At 43.3% G+C, this 19,428-nt stretch overlaps 1 protein-coding gene across 1 annotated transcript in view; it reads right to left on the reverse strand.

Moving 5' to 3' along the window:
* LOC126235051 (UDP-glycosyltransferase UGT5-like) overlaps positions 1-3,868 on the reverse strand; it is a 132,243-nt gene extending 128,375 nt beyond the window's left edge. The window contains exon 1 of the mRNA XM_049943790.1: positions 3,815-3,868. Within this exon, the coding sequence (XP_049799747.1) occupies positions 3,815-3,841 (27 nt within the window). The 5' untranslated portion in view covers positions 3,842-3,868. The remainder of the gene's footprint in view (positions 1-3,814) is intronic.
* Between the last annotated feature and the right edge of the window lie 15,560 nt (positions 3,869-19,428).

Here is a 19,428-nt window from a genome sequence, read left to right on the forward strand (position 1 = left end):
CATAGTTTTTGTTTTGTTTTTAGTTTACTGTTTCACAGACATGTATTTTGTTAATAGAAAACAATAAGTAACACATTACTTTGATAGAAAATAATTATAATAATGGTAATGTGTAAAGAAACACTTGAAGCATGACGGTTTTTACACCATGCATATAAAATGAATGAAATTTCTTCATATAATATACATAATGGAGAAACAATATAAAACAAAATTCAGCAGGGTTTGAAATTGTCTCTGAATATCCTGATTTGTATCAGCCGAATTTCAGTACATTGGCAAGCCTTTGTGAAAAGAACTTATTACTTACTAATGACTGCAGTTTGATTTGATTGATTCTCAAGTGGAGACTGACTTCGTAATCAAACAATAGAACTGCATCTGAAAGTCTCCTCACAAAGAAAAGTAAATGGTAAACTAAAAAGAAAAATATCAATTTCAAATGCAAAATAACAGTTTAGAACATAAGGCAAATATAAGTAAAATAAATAATTAGAATCCTAATAAAAGTTTAGATATTTTAACTAGGTATGCTGAAAATACTCTGACAGCTCACTGAGTACAGCTTATTTTCCAACATTGGTATTTAGATATTAACTATATTGCACAGGGGTGTATGTGGCTTGAAAGATTCTTTAATTTATGTTACAACAAAAGTTTTGTGTATTTCAAAATTATTTAATGGTGGTGGGGTATTTTGTAGAATTTCAAATTATTACAAAAGTTAATTATACAGTTTTCAGTATAAATTATACAATTTTCAGGATGAAATTTTTTTTGTATATCATCATTTCGAAGATATTCCTTCTAAACCGAAAATTCCAAATTACCTTTTGGGATGTGAAACTGGACACAAACAAAAAGATACATATTGCACTATTTTGCGCTCTCTTCACACCTTCCACTTGAGAATGTTGTCTTGTAAGTGGAATGACAACATACAAGAAGTAGCAAAACAGAGGCCAGACAGATTCGTAGGAAGAATCTTAAGGAAATGTAACTCATCCACAAAGGAAGTGGCTTACAAGGTGCTGTTCGTCGATTCTAGAGTATTGTTCGTCAATTTGGAATCGTTAGCAGGTTAGACTGATAGAAGAGATAGAGAAGTTCCGACATTTAGTCAGCATGAGAGAGTTATGAAGAAGCTCAATGAACTCCAGAGACAGACGTTACAAGAGAGGCATTATGCATCATGGATAGGTTTTCATTTGAATTTTTGAGAGTGTATATGCTGGGAATAATAGGACAACATGCCACTTCGATCCACATACATCTTGCGAAATGACCATGACGAGAGAATTGGTGAGATTAGAGCTAGTATAGAGGTTTACCTACAATAATTTTTTCGATGCATGATTCGCATGTTTTGTAGTTTACTGTTTACTTTTCTTTGTGAGGAGACTTCCAGAAGTGCCCTCTGCCACACACCGTTAGGTGACTTGCGGAGTATGATGTAGATGTACATTTAAGTGTAGAAAGATACAAAATATCTTCTCACCGGAAGGTTGGTACAATGTGATTCGTTACTACAAAACAAAGAACCCCTATGTAGTAGCTGAAATAAATCATAATAATTTTTGGCCACAAGACCCCATAAGAAACAGCAAGAAGATAGTCGGTGGCCTACCAGCAAACTGGCTTGACATATGCTGGATACCTTACACTGTAGAGTGCAAGACCACTTTTTGTGAAGATCTTCTATCCCTGTGGTGAATTTGAAGAAATTTAGAGCAGACATCAACCTGAATTTGCTAAATTAAACCACAATGCTCTATAGTCAAGTACTCGTCCCATCAGCAAGGGAAAGATGGCAGATCTCATGTCCCTCCAAAAATATATTCATCCAGTGAACTATGACTACGACAACAAGCTAATGTCCTTAGGTTTAAGTAGTTCTAAGTTCTAGGGGACTGATGACCTCGGAAGTTAAGTCCCATAGTGCTCAGAGCCATTTGAACAAGCTAATGACTATTAGTGAGGAACACAATGGTCTAGTGTCAGAGTATTGTCATATCTTTTATAGTGGTGATTGGGCACACTGAAAGTTAAAAGTGAAATAAATAGTGAACTTTTTTAGTGGACAACGTGACTAATCTCAGTTTTCTCAGTTTCTGTTACAATAGAGTTAATCAGTTCGGCCTCTGAATGGCATAGATATCAATTCCTCTCCTGACACCTCTTGTAATGTTCAGGGTTGGATGCCTACTATGGTAGGTGGTGGAACTGGATTGTTAGTGTCAGAAGCCAACAGTTCACCCTGGATGGGTAGAAGAGGAGCAGTGGATGGAAACCTGGTATCAACATGAATACGTCAAATGTTTTATTAGCGAGCACGCTGCATCAATCATAACGATGCTCTGCGGTGGCGACTCCCTCCAACGTGTCTGCAGAAGACAGCAGGTATGGAGGCGCTGAGCTAAGTAGGCTACCTGTGGTCTCCAGCAGCCTGTTGTGTCGCTCGCCTGGGGGAACGGTGACGCCAGCGACTCAGCGGCAACGCATATGCGAGATGCGTGTGCACCACCTGGACACAGCTTCGCAACTCAGGGCAGATCGCACCAGAAATCGTTGAATCCCGATGTGACACCCATAGAGAAAGACAGCTCCCAGCAGCAGTGCCCATCCTACCAAGCGGATGCGGACAGCGACAGTATGTCTGCACAGGTGAAAGTGATTGGTGAGCTGCACTGCCCCAGCCTCGAACAGTGCCCCTCCAGGGTAGGAGGCTGGCAATGACTGGAAGTAAACCAAGAGACGGCTCACCAGTTGGAAGGTACAAAGTCCACAACATCGGTCTCAGTGCCAGCAGTAGGCCTATAGTTAGTCGTTGTCAAGTCTCGTGGTGGCAGGTTGTAGATTCGTGTCGACTCGTAGCCTGGTGTAGACCTCTCCTTGAAGCTTGTGGCTGCCAGACTGCATGTATCTACCAAAAACTAAAGGTTATTTCTATGGGCTTGGTGTGTTATTGTTTTGAAAGTCCTGTCACTTAACCTCAACAGAGCCTATGCTCAAGTGTGAAGTAATTAGGCCACCGTGCTGCAGTGGCCCTGTCTTTCTGCTGTGTCGTTGTTATCATGTCACAGGTCCGTCGCCTGGCCTGGAGTTGTGGTAATTGTCCGGCGACGTAGTGGGGGTTCTTGTTGTACCAGCAGGCTGCCCTTGGTGTAGCAACGTCTGTTCGGCTCTGGTCCAACCCGCTGCCATGGCCTCTTGCTTTATAAGTGGCGGCGTCGTTAATTTATTCTTCAATGCTAAAAAGTAGTGATGGTACTACAACAGCGTTTTATTGGTAGAACATTTAGATAGCTGCGCCACTCTTCTACAGAGATTGCCTGCTCTACGCTCTTCTGTCCTCTTCTAGAGTACTACTGCGCAGTATGGGATCCTTTCCAGACGGGATTGATGGAGGACATGGAAAGAGTTCAAAGAAGGGTAGATCGTTTTTTCTCTTCGTGAAATAGAGGACAGAGTGTCGCGGATATGATACACGAGCTGGGGTGCCAATCATTAAATCATAGGCGTTTTACGTAGCGTCGAAATTTTTTCACATAATATTTGTCACAAACTTTATCCTCCGTATGCGAAAATATTTTGTTGACTCCCTCCTACATAAGGAGAAATGGCTATCGTAATAAAATAAGAGAAATTAGAGCTCGCACGGAAAGATTTAGCCGTTAATTTTTCCCGCTTGCTGATCGAAGGTGGAACGGTCGGGAAATAGCCTGAAAGGGGTTCTCAGAACAATCTGCCAGTCACATAACTGTGAATTGCACAGTAGTGATATAGATCTAAATGAAGCTGTAGGTTAACTTACCGTCCTTACAGTGCGAAGGTAGACCATGCACGTACTGTTCAAACTCTGCTTCAGATTGTCAGTCATCGGTACTCTACTACTATGAGCTGTCCGCGTCCTGTTTTCAACAAGTTTCGTTATCAGCCGTATGTCTACTAAGGTGGCTCAGCAGCTGACTTATCTGCGGTACGTGAGGACGAAGTGTTTACAAAACTCTTACTGTTCAGCTCGACGTAGCTTCAGCTTCATTTAATTAGTGTTCACTGCATCTCGACTCTATTATTAACGCACACACTGTTGCTATCAAAGGAACATAAAGAAATAGAATCATTCTCATTTAGTAGAGTGCTGTCCGCCCCCGGTAGCTGAGTGGGAAAAAAAGAAAAAGAAAAAAAGAGTGGTCAGCACGACAGAATGTCAGTCCGAAGGGCGTGGGTTCGTTTCCCAGCTGGGTCGGAGATTTTCTCCGCTCAGGGACTGGGTGTTGTGTTGTCCTGATCATCATCATTTCATCCCCATCGACGCGCAAGTCGCCGAAGTGGCGTCACATCGAAAGACTTGCACCCGGCGAATGGTCTACCCGATGGGAGACCCTAGTCACACGACATTTACATTTATTTATATAGTGGAGTGCTTTATTATGTCTCAAGAGATTGTTGCTGCAGTCCCCATAGCACACTGAGCCTCGACGGCGTTATCCGAGTTTACTATCTACTAGATGGCGAGTTTAAATGCGGGCGAGCCGACTAGTGCGACAGCGATGATGACACACAAAACTTTCCACTCGCTCAACAGCCAACTAACTAGCGAGTTGATGCCACGTATTGTTTTTTCTTTGATTTGCTAAACTTTTCTGGGTGTGGAACGTAGGTAATATTGTGGAATTTCTTTATGTCTTCCAGTGGTACCCTGTGTTATGGAATATATAAGTCGAAGATTATTGCAACACAAAATTAAAAAATGACATTTTTCCTCTTTTCTACGATCTTAATGAAAAGTAGTTAATTGGGGGGATGAATGTGAAGTAATAAGGCTAAAATAAAATCTGTGAAAGATGTCTATAGCCAAGAACTACACAAAATTGAAAAAAGAATAAGAAAAGTGGCTGTGGTACTGAGGAATATTAATAGCCATAGCTGGCGAAGTTCAATGAATCGAATTATTTGGCATTTATTTGGGCCACAATAAGCAGAAAATAAAATTTATTCATTTTAATGCATTATTAATCAGACCACAGTCCCAGTTTACTCCCATTGCCGAGGCAGAAGCTGTTCTTCAGTAAAATATGTAACATACACTCGTCTGATTTTCGCAGCAGCACGTCTGCAATTACTGCTGCCTAGATGATTAATAGTGCTATATTCCCAGTGTTTAAGTTCCCTCTATCTACTACTTGTTATGGTAAAAAGATGTCTGTAGTAATCTTTCTTAGCTAGTCGTGAAGGCTGCAAGTAACCCAAATGTCTTCTTCAGTAGTTTCGGGTCTCAACCTTATGGTCTCGGAAATATTTCAGATCACCATACAAGTACGCCAAAAGCATTACCTACAATATGCCTGGTATGGTAAAGAAGATAATAATATATTTTTTCCCACGTCAATGAGACAAGTTTTACTGTAGGGCTTCAGAAGATTTGTTCTTAAGGGGAAAACATCATCTCCAATAGTAATGGCATATTCAGGCATCCCAAGAGTATTGCTTTCCATTACATTATTTAGAGTACCATCTCCAAACATTGCTCTGCCACTTACACCTACGTCGATGTAAGTAAAGCAGTGATTGCCATCAACTGTAGCAAATAATATGATACTACAGGTTTATTTCCGTAATTGAATGTAGACTGAAAAGGATCACGAAGATCTTTTAATGGTGATGCGTTTCCTGTCGATGGCCCCAAAACATCTGGGAAAGTTTAAACACCAAGAGAATTTCTTTTCGATTTCTTTCCATTCATCAACTGTATTAAATACCCACAAACGATAAAAGTAATAAATTAAAGTAATATTTTGAATAAATTAAAATCACTACCATCCCTGTATCACTCCTAAGGTCCGTCACAAAACAATCTAGAAACGGTGTCAACTGCGGACAGTGAAAGCTTTAGGGAATCTGTTGAGTCCGACAACCACAACTGCTGCCCAGAAGAAAGATACAAAAACAAATCGCCTGCAAAAATGAGACTATCAGGAACATCAAGGAAAGGGGTGAAAAAACGAGCAGCTTACGAAAGCTCCGCTTCTGAAATATCAGAAACGATTTATTTTGATAAAATTGCTGAGGAGAAGCCGAACGACCTGCTCGGAAAGTTTACTACATCTTAGCTTCGTCAGCTATCACAATGGCAAGCCATCTTGCTAGAGCAGGAAATTCAAAACTGTGTCACTGGTTCTAAACTATCCTCACTGGAGCATGTTGTTTATTCATACTCACAACAAACGGGCGATGGTGCATGCTTACCATCGTCTAACCATTCACTTGCTTCGCATTCTGTCTCTCTTCCATGAGCAGCGCCTATTAAATGGAGGGTGTACGACAGCTGATCAGTTCCAATCATTCCACCAGGAAGGAGGTACACGGCTCGTGTTGTCTGTAGTTCAACCATTCCTAGACGGTCAATATTGCGGGTCGATCGCGTCCGCATTGTTACTTTGTGCCAGGAGGGGCTCTCAACAAGGGAAGTGTCCAGGCTTCTCGGAGTTAATCAAAGCGATGTTGTTCGGACATGAAGGAGATACAGAGAGACAGGAACTGTCGATGACATGCCTCGCTGAGGTCGCCCAAGGGCTACTACTGCAATGGATGACCGCTACCTGCAGATTATGGCTCGGAGGAACCCTAACAGCAATGCCACCGTGTTGAATTACACTTTTCGTGCAGCCACAGGACGTCGTGTTACGACAAACTGCGCAATAGGCTGCATGACGCGCAACTTCACTCCCGAGGTCCATGGCGAGGTCCATCTTTGCAACCCCCACACGATGCAGCGCAGTACAGACGGGCCCAACAACATGCCGAATGGACCACTCAGGATTGGCATCACGTTCTCTTAACCAATGTGTGTCGCATATGCCTCCAACCACACAATCGTCGGAGACACACTGTCCATCATGTGCAGCAAGGTGGGGGTTCCCTGCTGTTTTGGGATGGCATTATGTGGGGCCAACGTATGCCGGTGGTGATCATGGAAGGTGCCGTAACGGCTGTACAGTACGTGAATGCCATCCTCCGAACGATAGTGCAACTGGTAGCATATTGGCGAGGCATTCGTCTTCATGGACAACGATTCGCGCCCCCATTGTGCACATTTTGTGAATGACTTCCTTCAGGATAATGACATCTCTCGACTAGAGGGCCAGCATTTTCTCCAGACGTGAACCCTACCGAACATGCCTGGGATAGATTGAGAAGGGCTGTTTATGGCCGACATGACCCACCAACCACTCTGAGGAATCTATGCCGGATCGCTGTTGAGGAGTGGGACAATCTGGACCAACAGTTCCTTGATGAACTTGTGGATAGTATGCCACGACGAATACGGGCATGCATCAATGCAAGAGGACTACTGGGTATTAGAGGTACCGGTGTGTTCAGCAATCTGGACCACCACCAGTGAAGGTCTCGCTGTATGGTGGTACAACATGCAATGTGTGGTTTTCATGAGCAATAAAAAGGGCGGAAATGATGTTTATGTTGATCTCTATTCCAATTTTCTGTACAGGTTCCGGAACTCTCGGAACTGAGGTGATGCAAAACTGTTTTTGATGTGTGTATATGGCCCATAGACATGAAAACACTAAATGCATCCGAACACAACACAATGAAAAATCACCCATAACGCAAATATCAAGAATAAAACTAACACTAATATGTTGTTGTTGTTGTGGTCTTCAGTCCTGAGACTGGTTTGATGCAGCTCTCCATGCTACTCTATCCTGTGCAAGCTTCTTCATCTCCCAGTACCTACTGCAACCTACATCCTTCTGAATCTGCTTAGTGTATTGATCTCTTGGTCTCCCTCTACGATTTTTACCCTCCACGCTGCCCTCCAATGCTAAATTTGTGATCCCTTGATGCCTCAAAACATGTCCTACCAACCGATCCCTTCTTCTAGTCAAGTTGTGCCACAAACTTCTCTTCTCTCCAATCCTATTCAATACCTCCTCATTAGTTACGTGATCTACCCACCTTATCTTCAGCATTCTTCTGTAGCACCACATTTCGAAAGCTTCTATTCTCTTCTTGTCCAAACTAGTTATCGTCCATGTCTCACTTCCATACATGGCTACACTCCATACAAATACTTTCAGAAACGACTTCCTGACACCTAAATCTATACTCGATGTTAACAAATTTCTCTTCTTGAGAAACGCTTTCCTTGCCATTGCCAGTCTACATTTTATATCCTCTCTACTTCTACCATCATCGGTTATTTTACTCCCTAAATAGCAAAACTCCTTTACTACTTTAAGTGTCTCATTTCCTAGTCTAATTCCCTCAGCATCACCCGACTTAATTTGACTACATTCCATTATCCTCGTTTTGCTTTTGTTGATGTTCATCTTATATCCTCCTTTCAAGACACTGTCCATTCCGTTCAACTGCTCTTCCAAGTCCTTTGCTGTCTCTGACAGAATTACAATGTCATCGGCGAACCTCAAAGTTTTTACTTCTTCTCCATGAATTTTAATACCTACTCCGAATTTTTCTTTTGTTTCCTTTACTGCTTGCTCAATATACAGATTGAATAACATCGGGGAGAGGCTACAACCCTGTCTCACTCCTTTCCCAACCACTGCTTCCCTTTCATGCCCCTCGACTCTTATAACTGCCATCTGGTTTCTGTACAAATTGTAAATAACCTTTCGCTCCCTGTATTTTACCCCTGCCACCTTCAGAATTTGAAAGAGAGTATTCCAGTCAACATTGTCAAAAGCTTTCTCCAAGTCTACAAATGCTAGAAATGTAGGTTTGCCTTTTCTTAATCTTTCTTCCAAGATAAGTCGTAAGGTCAGTATTGCCTCACGTGTTCCAACATTCCTACGGAATCCAAACTGATCTTCCCCGAGGTCAGCTTCTACCAGTTTTTCCATTCGTCTGTAAAGAATTCGCGTTAGTATTTTGCAGCTGTGACTTATTAAACTGATAGTTCGGTAATTTTCACATCTGTCAACACCTGCTTTCTTTGGGATTGGAATTATTATATTCTTCTTGAAGTCTGAGGGTATTTCGCCTGTCTCATACATCGTGCTCACCAGATGGCAGAGTTTTGTCATGACTGGCTCTCCCGAAGCCATCAGTAGTTCTAGTGGAATGTTGTCTACTCCTGGGGCCTTGTTTCGACTCAGGTCTTTCAGTGCTCTGTCAAACTTTTCACGCAGTATCTTATCTCCCATTTCGTCTTCATCTACATCCTCTTCCATTTCCATAATATTGTCCTCAAGTACATCACCCTTGTATAAACCCTCTATACACTCCTTCCACCTTTCTACCTTCCCTTCTTTGCTTAGAACTGGGTTTCCATCTGAGCTCTTGATATTCATACAAGTGGTTCTCTTCTCTCCAAAGGTCTCTTTAATTTTCCTGTAGGCAGTATCTATCTTACCCCTAGTGAGACAAGCCTCTACATCCTTACATTTGTCCTCTAGCCATCCCTGCTTAGCCATTTTGCACTTCCTGTCGATCTCATTTTTGAGACGTTTGTATTCCTTTTTGCCTGCTTCATTTACTGCATTTTTATATTTTCTCCTTTCATCAATTAAATTCAATATTTCTTCTGTTACCCAAGGATTTCTATTAGCCCTCGTCTTTTTACCTACTTGATCGTCTGCTGCCTTCACCACTTCATCCCTCAGAGCTACCCATTCTTCTTCTACTGTATTTCTTTCCCCCATTCCTGTCAATTGTTCCCTTATGCTCTCCCTGAAACTCTCTACAACCTCTGGTTCTTTCAGTTTATCCAGGTCCCATCTCCTTAAATTCCCACCTTTTTGCAGTTTCTTCAGTTTCAATCTGCAGTTCATAACCAATAAATTGTGGTCAGAATCCACATCTGCCCCAGGAAATGTCTTACAATTTAAAACCTGGTTCCTAAATCTCTGTCTTACCATTATATAATCTATCTGAAACCTGTCAGTATCTCCAGGCTTCTTCCATGTATACAGCCTCCTTTCATGATTCTTGAACCAAGTGTTAGCTACGATTAAGTTATGCTCTGTGCAAAATTCTACAAGGCGGCTTCCTCTTTCATTCCTTCCCCCCAATCCATATTCACCTACTATGTTTCCTTCTCTCCCTTTTCCTACTGACGAATTCCAGTCACCCATGACTATTAAATTTTCGTCTCCCTTCACTACCTGAATAATTTCTTTTATCTCGTCATACATTTCATCAATTTCTTGATCATCTGCAGAGCTAGTTGGCATATAAACTTGTACTACTGTAGTAGGCATGGGCTTTGTGTCTATCTTGGCCACAATAATGCGTTCACTATGCTGTTTGTAGTAGCTAACCCGCACTCCTATTTTTTTATTCATTATTAAACCTACTCCTGCATTACCCCTATTTGATTTTGTATTTATAACCCTGTAATCACCTGACCAAAAGTCTTGTTCCTCCTGCCACCGAACTTCACTAATTCCCACTATATCTACACTCCTGGAAATGGAAAAAAGAACACATTGACACCGGTGTGTCAGACCCACCATACTTTCTCCGGACACTGTGAGAGGGCTGTACAAGCAATGATCACACGCACGGCACAGCGGACACACCAGGAACCGCGGTGTTGGCCGTCGAATGGCGCTAGCTGCGCAGCATTTGTGCACCGCCGCCGTCAGTGTCAGCCAGTTTGCCGTGGCATACGGAGCTCCATCGCAGTCTTTAACACTGGTAGCATGCCGCGACAGCGTGGACGTGAACCGTATGTGCAGTTGACGGACTTTGAGCGAGGGCGTATAGTGGGCATGCGGGAGGCCGGGTGGACGTACCGCCGAATTGCTCAACACGTGGGGCGTGAGGTCTCCACAGTACATCGATGTTGTCGCCAGTGGTCGGCGGAAGGTGCACGTGCCCGTCGACCTGGGACCGGACCGCAGCGACGCACGGATGCACGCCAAGACCGTAGGATCCTACGCAGTGCCGTAGGGGACCGCACCGCCACTTCCCAGCAAATTAGGGACACTGTTGCTCCTGGGGTATCGGCGAGGACCATTCGCAACCGTCTCCATGAAGCTGGGCTACGGTCCCGCACACCGTTAGGCCGTCTTCCGCTCACGCCTCAACATCGTGCAGCCCGCCTCCAGTGGTGTCGCGACAGGCGTGAATGGAGGGACGAATGGAGACGTGTCGTCTTCAGCGATGAGAGTCGCTTCTGCCTTGGTGCCAATCATGGTCGTATGCGTGTTTGGCGCCGTGCAGGTGAGCGCCACAATCAGGACTGCATACGACCGAGGCACACAGGGCCAACACCCGGCATCATGGTGTGGGGAGCGATCTCCTACACTGGCCGTACACCACTGGCGATCGTCGAGGGGACACTGAATAGTGCACGGTACATCCAAACCGTCATCGAACCCATCGTTCTAGCATTCCTAGACCGGCAAGGGAACTTGCTGTTCCAACAGGACAATGCACGTCCGCACGTATCCCGTGCCACCCAATGTGCTCTAGAAGGTGTAAGTCAACTACCCTGGCCAGCAAGATCTCCGGATCTGTCCCCCATTGAGCATGTTTGGGACTGGATGAAGCGTCGTCTCACGCGGTCTGCACGTCCAGCACGAACGCTGGTCCAACTGAGGCGCCAGGTGGAAATGGCATGGCAAGCCGTTCCACAGGACTACATCCAGCATCTCTACGATCGTCTCCATGGGAGAATAGCAGCCTGCATTGCTGCGAAAGGTGGATATACACTGTACTAGTGCCGACATTGTGCATGCTCTGTTGCCTGTGTCAATGTGCCTGTGGTTCTGTCAGTGTGATCATGTGATGTATCTGACCCCAGGAATGTGTCAATAAAGTTTCCCCTTCCTGGGACAATGAATTCACGGTGTTCTTATTTCAATTTCCAGGAGTGTAACTTTAACCTATCCATTTCCCTTTTTAAATTTTCTAACCTACCTGCCCGATTAAGTGATCTGACATTCCACGCTCCGATCCGTAGAACGCCAGTTTTCTTTCTCCTGATAACGACGTCCTCTTGAGTAGTCCCCGCCCGGAGATCCGAATGGGGGACTATTTTACCTCCGGAATATTTTACCCAAGAGGACGCCATCATCATTTAATCACACAGTAAAGCTGCATGTCCTCGGGAAAAATTACGGCTGTAGTTTCCCCTTGCTTTCAGCCGTTCGCAGTACCAGCACAGCAAGGCCGTTTTGGTTAATGTTACAAGGCCAGATCAGTCAATCATCCAGACTGTTGCCCCTGCAACTACTGAAAAGGCTGCTGCCCCCCTTCAGGAACCACATGTTTGTCTGGCCTCTCAACAGATACCCCTCCGTTGTGGTTGCACCTACGGTACGGCCATCTGTATCGCTGAGGCACGCAAGCCTCCCCACCAACGGCAAGGTCCATGGTTCATGGGGGGAACACTAATATAACATTGCAAAAAATCTAACAGCATAACTAATTATGTGACCTCAAAGCATAAGGCATGTCTTCTATCTTGCACTGTCTAACTGCTAGGGGTTCCTTCCTTCTGCCTACTGCACCTTTGCATACCAGGTCGGTTTCAGGTAACTGTGGTACCACATCCACCATACCGTTAAATGGTTTTACCCGACTGACGTGAGCAACAGATATTTTAGTAGGGAACTGTACCGTTAACTTAACAAGTTTGGTCATCTCCACGACATGATATACGGCCTGTGATATTTGGTCGAGAAATTCTTCGTCTTTCCCTTCAGTGTATAGGGATAGTGACCAATACGCACTGCCCCATACAATAATGCGGTAATTTCCAAAGCGTCTACTCGGCCAGATGGCATTTTTGTCCCTCACACTACCTCCGATAGTGACATACACGTTCCCATATGAACCTTTGAGTCATACGTGGAAATCATATGTGGAAGATAGGTATCCCAGTTGTCGTGTCTAACATTCATGTAAAAACTTAGCCTTTTAGAAACAGTCCAATGGACCCACAACATCTTCTCATTAGTTTGAGGATGAAGTGCGCTCGTTCGTAACTTCCAAATTTGTGATCGATGATCGAAAGCACATACCTATTCCCTGCAGGTGATCTGTTATATGGTCCGCAAATGTCAAGCTCAAGCATTTGGAATAGCTTCGACGCCTCTGGTAACTTCTGCAAAGGGAGTGTCTGTTGCAAAATGTCTGCTCTCTGCCTGTACGGTACAAAGTATCTGACATACTGCTCCATGTCGCAATTCCTATTCCTCCACGAAAACTGTTCCGTAACACTACTATCTGTTGATCATTGCCCACCATGACCTGACAACGCATGTCACGAGCCTATCATAACATTTTCTTTTGAAAAACTGTCAGGACCAGAAACGTGGCCCGTATTTCTTGACCTTGGACAACAAATCCTCACGCATAATAAAGTGCACCTGTGACTTAAAAGCCCGGCAATCTTTATTCTCTGCCTGTGCCTGCTGTCAATCCAATACACATTTTCCCAACGTACTTGACATGGCTACTTTGCCTGATAAAGTGCCAGCGTTTGTATGTTTTCTATACGGTTTATCGATAATCTCGTAATCAAACTCACTTAGCTTGAGAGCCCAACGTGACAGACAACTAGAAGCAACCATTTCGATGATGCATAATCAATCACAACTTTAAATCTTCTACCGAACAAGTAACACCGGAAATATGTGATATCATATATGACTGCTAACATTTTGTTTTCAGTTGTTAAGTAGTTACGTTCCGTCTCAAAGCATACGCTCCTTGATGCTCCTGTACATCGATCATCTGTCCCAAAATACAGCAGGCTGTCTCGTTGAAGTGTCACAAAAGATTCCAAGATGCTGCTCCAGGCGGGTGTAAAAATGAATGTGTGCAACGGAAAATAATAAACGCTAAAATGATGATTTGGCCCTTTCTGACTACCGCCTGAAGCAGATCTTAGGATCTCTTTATTCTATAAATTACAATCTAAACATAAATGAATGATTAAGGCAACTAATACTACTAAATGATAAACGTTGTTCCTGCTTATATATTTATTGTAGATTTTAAAAAAAAACCTTTTATATTACAAAGTTTACATTTCCTAAGTAAAATTACTAATCAATTGCCCAACTCTGCCCCGTATTATGACTGCGCCATCTAATATCAATAATGCAAAATGACTGACATCACCTACGTACCAAACACTAGAAGACACTACTTTCAAAGATATTCTACAGTTCTGTGGAACGTCAGTGGAAATACACTAACGTGATCCCAGCTGTTTAGCTTTATAGCCCTAATAAGCCGAAGCAATTTGCGATATCACCATATGTACTGTGTCTGGTGCGTACACGTCTGCGTCGATGGAAGAACTCCAGACACAAAATAAACTCTTTCAAACACTAGGACGGCAGAAGGCGGTCAGCTGACTAATATACTCTAATACTGTCTTCTCCTCTCTGTGTTTCACAGACGAGAAACGCGAACTCCCAGCCACAAGGACGGAATTATGATAACGTCTCAACGTAAGTATAGGCAGAGGAAGTGCTCTCAATTACTGAACGCTGCGTACTCAACGACGACTTCCAACCCAGAGGTGAAGTCCAGAATCGTATAGGGTCGCAACAGTACAATGCCTACTGTTCTAACTATAACCTCTCCTGAGAGCAAAGACAGCAAGTCCGTCTATACCAACAAAGCTGATATCGAGCGACTTTCACACATGGGTGCTCACAACGGAAGACCTTGTCTCTCCAATGCTGGCCTCCCAACGAGGTTCGGCTCCCCACCCTCGTAATCCCGGAAACGAATCATATTCCCGAAACCACGGAATATTCTCCCTCTCTATAGATTCTTCCGAACGCTGACCAACCATATTTTAGTCTTTTGGCGTCCACGCGGAAAGTTTGCGAGGGAAAACCTATACTCGTACAATGGTACGCTTCTGAGTAAAAGTCCTTGGAAATAACCCAGCCTGCTTGGTAACCGAGGTGCCGCTTCTTCGTTCCTCTCATCTGCGTCCAAGATTTGCAAAGTTCGGAAGTATTATCCGGTTATCTTTCCGGCCCCACTACAATAGCTGCCGGCTGTTACCCTGTTGTGCTACAGAGCTCAGGTGCCACGACGTCCGTCTAGATACTTCCTGTGTATAAGAAGGACCAACAACTGTGCGGACCTTCCACCCAGAGCTTCAGTTCTGCCTGCTGTTTCATCTCCACTGGCGTTCCAACCTCTACTAGTATGATAATAAAGACACTCCGTCACCTTTCATGCAATAATCGTTGACAATTATTTACAAGGCGTACATGACAGTGTCAGTCTCCTTTATATATTCATATATACGATGTACAACCTATCACATGATACCTAATTGTATTTGTAGATCACGGCAAAGTATGTAGATGGGTTCTTGTAAAGGTGCGAAATTATAGCCACCTTACCAGATGATGAATTCTTTTTCACAATCTGGAAAAACCAATAAGGGAGGCGAAATCGTTCAGTCCTTCAGTTTCTCGCGTGCTATATGACACTCCTGTGTTCAGTGAAACTTTACACTCATTTTGAGTGATCTATGCAAAGGTACTTCTGCGAAATCTTTTACGAATTTAGAGTAGTAGTTGCGGAAACCCACGAAAAACTGTATCCGTCTGGTCGCCTGTGGTACTGAAAAATTCTGAATTGCTTCTGTAAGACAAAGATTGGTCTACACACCATGCTCACTAATTAGGTGTCCCAGATAGTTGATTCGAGTTTGAGCAAAATGGCACTTGTCCATGCTCAGCGTCAAAAGCACTGACCGTAACGTACTAAAAACATCCTCCAATCATCTCACACGTTCTGGTATGTCCTCTGATTAAACTTTTATGTCATCTAACTAAACTTTTACAGACCTTGGGTTTTAATCCTCTAAAAACTCCTTCTAATGACAGCTGAAAAGTAGCAAGTGCATTTTTAAACTGAACGGCATCTACTTTTAGTGATAATGTCTGCAAGGCGCGATAAACGCGCCAAGATTTCCGTAATATTAGGGATTGGATAAACATCTGAAATGGTTTGTGCATTCAGAAACCTATAATCACAGCAAAACCTACATTTCTTCGTTTCATACAATGATATTTTAGGAACGATAACAACATTTGCGCTCCAGAAACTGTCACTAGGTTCTATGATCCCATCCCATTGTTGCTGTTCGATAAATTCCCCTATTAGCAGCTGTAAATGTCTCGTTATGTGATCTTGTCTCCTATAAATCGGTGCAGTAGCCGCTGTTGGTGTGCGGTAAAAAGTAGCTAAATTTCAACAATACTTTTTCCACAGTTCTGTGATCACTGCTCTTCAAGTGACCCAGCTCCTCTTGTGACGCTGCCGTGTCGACAGTTTGCTTAGGCTCCTGTTCCGAACTGACTTATCAAAGTTTCCTTCCTCTAATACTTCCACAATAGCTATAACTATACCTTTCGTCAGAATAACTTCACCTCTGCCACAGTTATCTATGCTAACTGGAAACATTTACTCCCCATTAACATTACTCACGCGTGCTATGCTTCTGTGGACAAAACAATATGAGCCATCCAACTCTTCATTACTTGAGAGTGGCTCAATCATATACAGAGTCCCACAGGCAAATCGGTACCCACTGAAACCCACACTACCTCTCCTGTACCTGACGGTATTTTACTTTTCTTATCAATATTTAATCAACTCATCTGTAGTTTAGTTGGCATCACCTTAATCACAGATGAGCCTCACGACATGGCATCGTTTGCAAATCTACCACTCAAGTCAAACAAAGTTTCACTGAGCTCAACCATGCATTGCCAAAGATCAATCCACACACAATGTTTGTCAAGAAAATCCTGTCCGAGAATCACTGAATATCCTTCACCCACTAATGGCAAATCTTCCATATGTTCTGCAAACGTAGTTGCCCCAATCGTACAGTTATACCTAACGACTCAGCTCTACTATCGCCAACTCCGCGTAACTTATATTGTAGTTCCCTTTGCCGCTCCTTCTCATCAGGTCCAGGATGGTAATGGACGTGTGTGCCCTCATGTCTACAAGAAACCTCTGTTCCACCCATTCACTAAGCCCACTAAGCAACATTCTGTCTATGCACTAACTTGTGCAGTGTTATAGTGTACCGGGAGTGCCTTCTGGTGATTTGAGTTTAATGGTTGCTTCTCCTGACAGAGCTACCCGTTTTCCTCTTACGATAATCAGATGTTCAGTGGCCCTCTTCCCCACATGAGTAACACACCGGTTGCTTACACTGTTTCTGCATATAGCGCTTACGTCCATACCTATAGCATTTGACCTATGAAACAAATAAACAGTTATCTACCCATTGCTTTGTGGCAAAATGTGTTTCCCCCAATTGCGTCACAATTCTAAAAGCTGCTGTTAAATCAGATTCTCATGGCGAACTCTTCGAGACATCATTGCCGAAATTCCAGGCAAGAGAACCTCTAGTGTCCTGTTTTCTGTCTGCTGCAGTAAAACGTTATTGGCCTCCACATTGTGGATAGGTGTAGGGGTCTGAGCATTGACTTTAAAAATCCTATCTGAAAATATATTCACTGATTCATTACACTTCAAAGTCAAAATATTGAGCTTCTCGCGACAAAACTGTGTGTTATTTTCTTTTTTGGTAACGCTGATGTAGACCAGTAACCATCTGCTGAAACGACTCTGCTTCACTGAGGGTCTCAAAATAGACCACATATATCTTGTTTACGTTGTTAAACGCAAGATGGGCAGTCGAAGGGTTACTTCTGCTGACCGACCGCTCATTGCAGCAGAAGCTGTAACATCATTTACGAAATGCGACGAATATTCCGTTGTTTTACTGAAAAATGGTTGATAAGCGTAGCTACTGTTGGATTAAAAGAAGAAGAAGTTAGCCCCAATTCTGTCTTATTTTCCCCAGACTCAAGCTGTGACTGAACATGACCGATTCCCAGAAGCTCAAATCTACAAAGGAGGTCCTCATGCTCCTGCTTTTGGAGAAATTTTTCGTCTGTTAACACCCACACTTGTAACTGAATCTGTAGTAATTAGCAGCACATGTTTCTATCATTTTGTGTAATTTACCTCTACTGAAATTAATACTGGAAAAACAAACAATTCACTAATACCCTAAAAAACCTTATAAATTACTTTTTACTGCATATCGTCACACATCAACACAATGAACAATCACGAGCCAAATGACCAACATGTCTACAAGTAAAACATGTGGCTGTTACAGCCTCAGGACATGGCACTTTGAGCCCTACAAGGTTGTAGAACTATCGCCTTATCGGCACTAGATTATCAGGTCCACCATTATCCTTAAACAATGATAAGCTCATTGGTGCAGATGGCTTTGCAACATTACCCTTAAACAATAATAAGCCCACAGGTTCAAGAGACTTCACAAACATAACCTAAAACATACTCTATATAATACTTCACAAAATATGTCTAATAACTGAGAACAAATACTGGGTTAAACTGAAACTGAGATTCACCACACCCCATTATGCTGAGTTGATACAGCCGAAATGGAGATATGCCAAGTACAAATGCTTATATGTAATTTCCTGAAGTACCCAGTCTTCCTGCCCGACACCAAACCACAGTGTTTGGGTGTCAAGAGTTTCCCAACAATAACTTCTCTAACCAGACCATAGCATTCGCACACTGAACGAACACTTCCCTACACAACCTGTGTTGTGAAGTGCAATGACCAATTACTGACACCACTTTTAATGACCCAGCCTGTTTCGAGTCGTTACGCGTCAGTCTGGGTGAGAAAAACAGTGAGGGAATGGGCAGATTCGTGCTGGGACATGCAATGAAATGGTGGTAGCATTGACAGATGTTTATTCGAGCAACCTTATATAGAACACCAGCCTGCCTCAGGAGCACACTGCATGCATGCAAATGTAGCCACTTGCGGAATGTGCTGATGCACTGATCATGCTCGGTGATGCCTGTTATCCTGGGTAGCAGTGCTACTACCATGGTGCACATGGGCTGCCAGCAGCAAGAATGAGCACAGGCCCTCCAGAGTTGCATCAGCTAAGCACCCTCACGCATACTCGTTGTTTGCAAGTCATGCACTTGGATGCATAAGCTGACACTATACGTCCTGATACTGAGCAGCAATATTCCAGTCACCTCCCCCCCCCCCTTCCCCTCAAGAATAGACCATGTTGGTAGAGATGGGCAAACTCGTTCATCTTTGGGAACTAGTTCACTGGTCATGGATCTTTTTTGGGAACCATTCATTTTTACTGTTTCACCGTTCATTTGTGCTTGGTATACGGTTATTATGAAAAATTGAACATTAGTAGCATTGGTGATTGAAGACGGAAGACGCCAGGCGCCAAGTGGGGGCACTTGCCTCCGCCATGGAGTACAGAGTTTTTATTCATAACAGAATTCTCACACACTTGTAATTTTCGTGATTCTGCAAATCCTCTCGTTTAGCCAACCATAGCATTATGTGGCTGA

Source organism: Schistocerca nitens, chromosome 1, assembly GCF_023898315.1.
Source record: "Schistocerca nitens isolate TAMUIC-IGC-003100 chromosome 1, iqSchNite1.1, whole genome shotgun sequence".
Lineage (NCBI taxonomy): Eukaryota > Metazoa > Arthropoda > Insecta > Orthoptera > Acrididae > Schistocerca > Schistocerca nitens.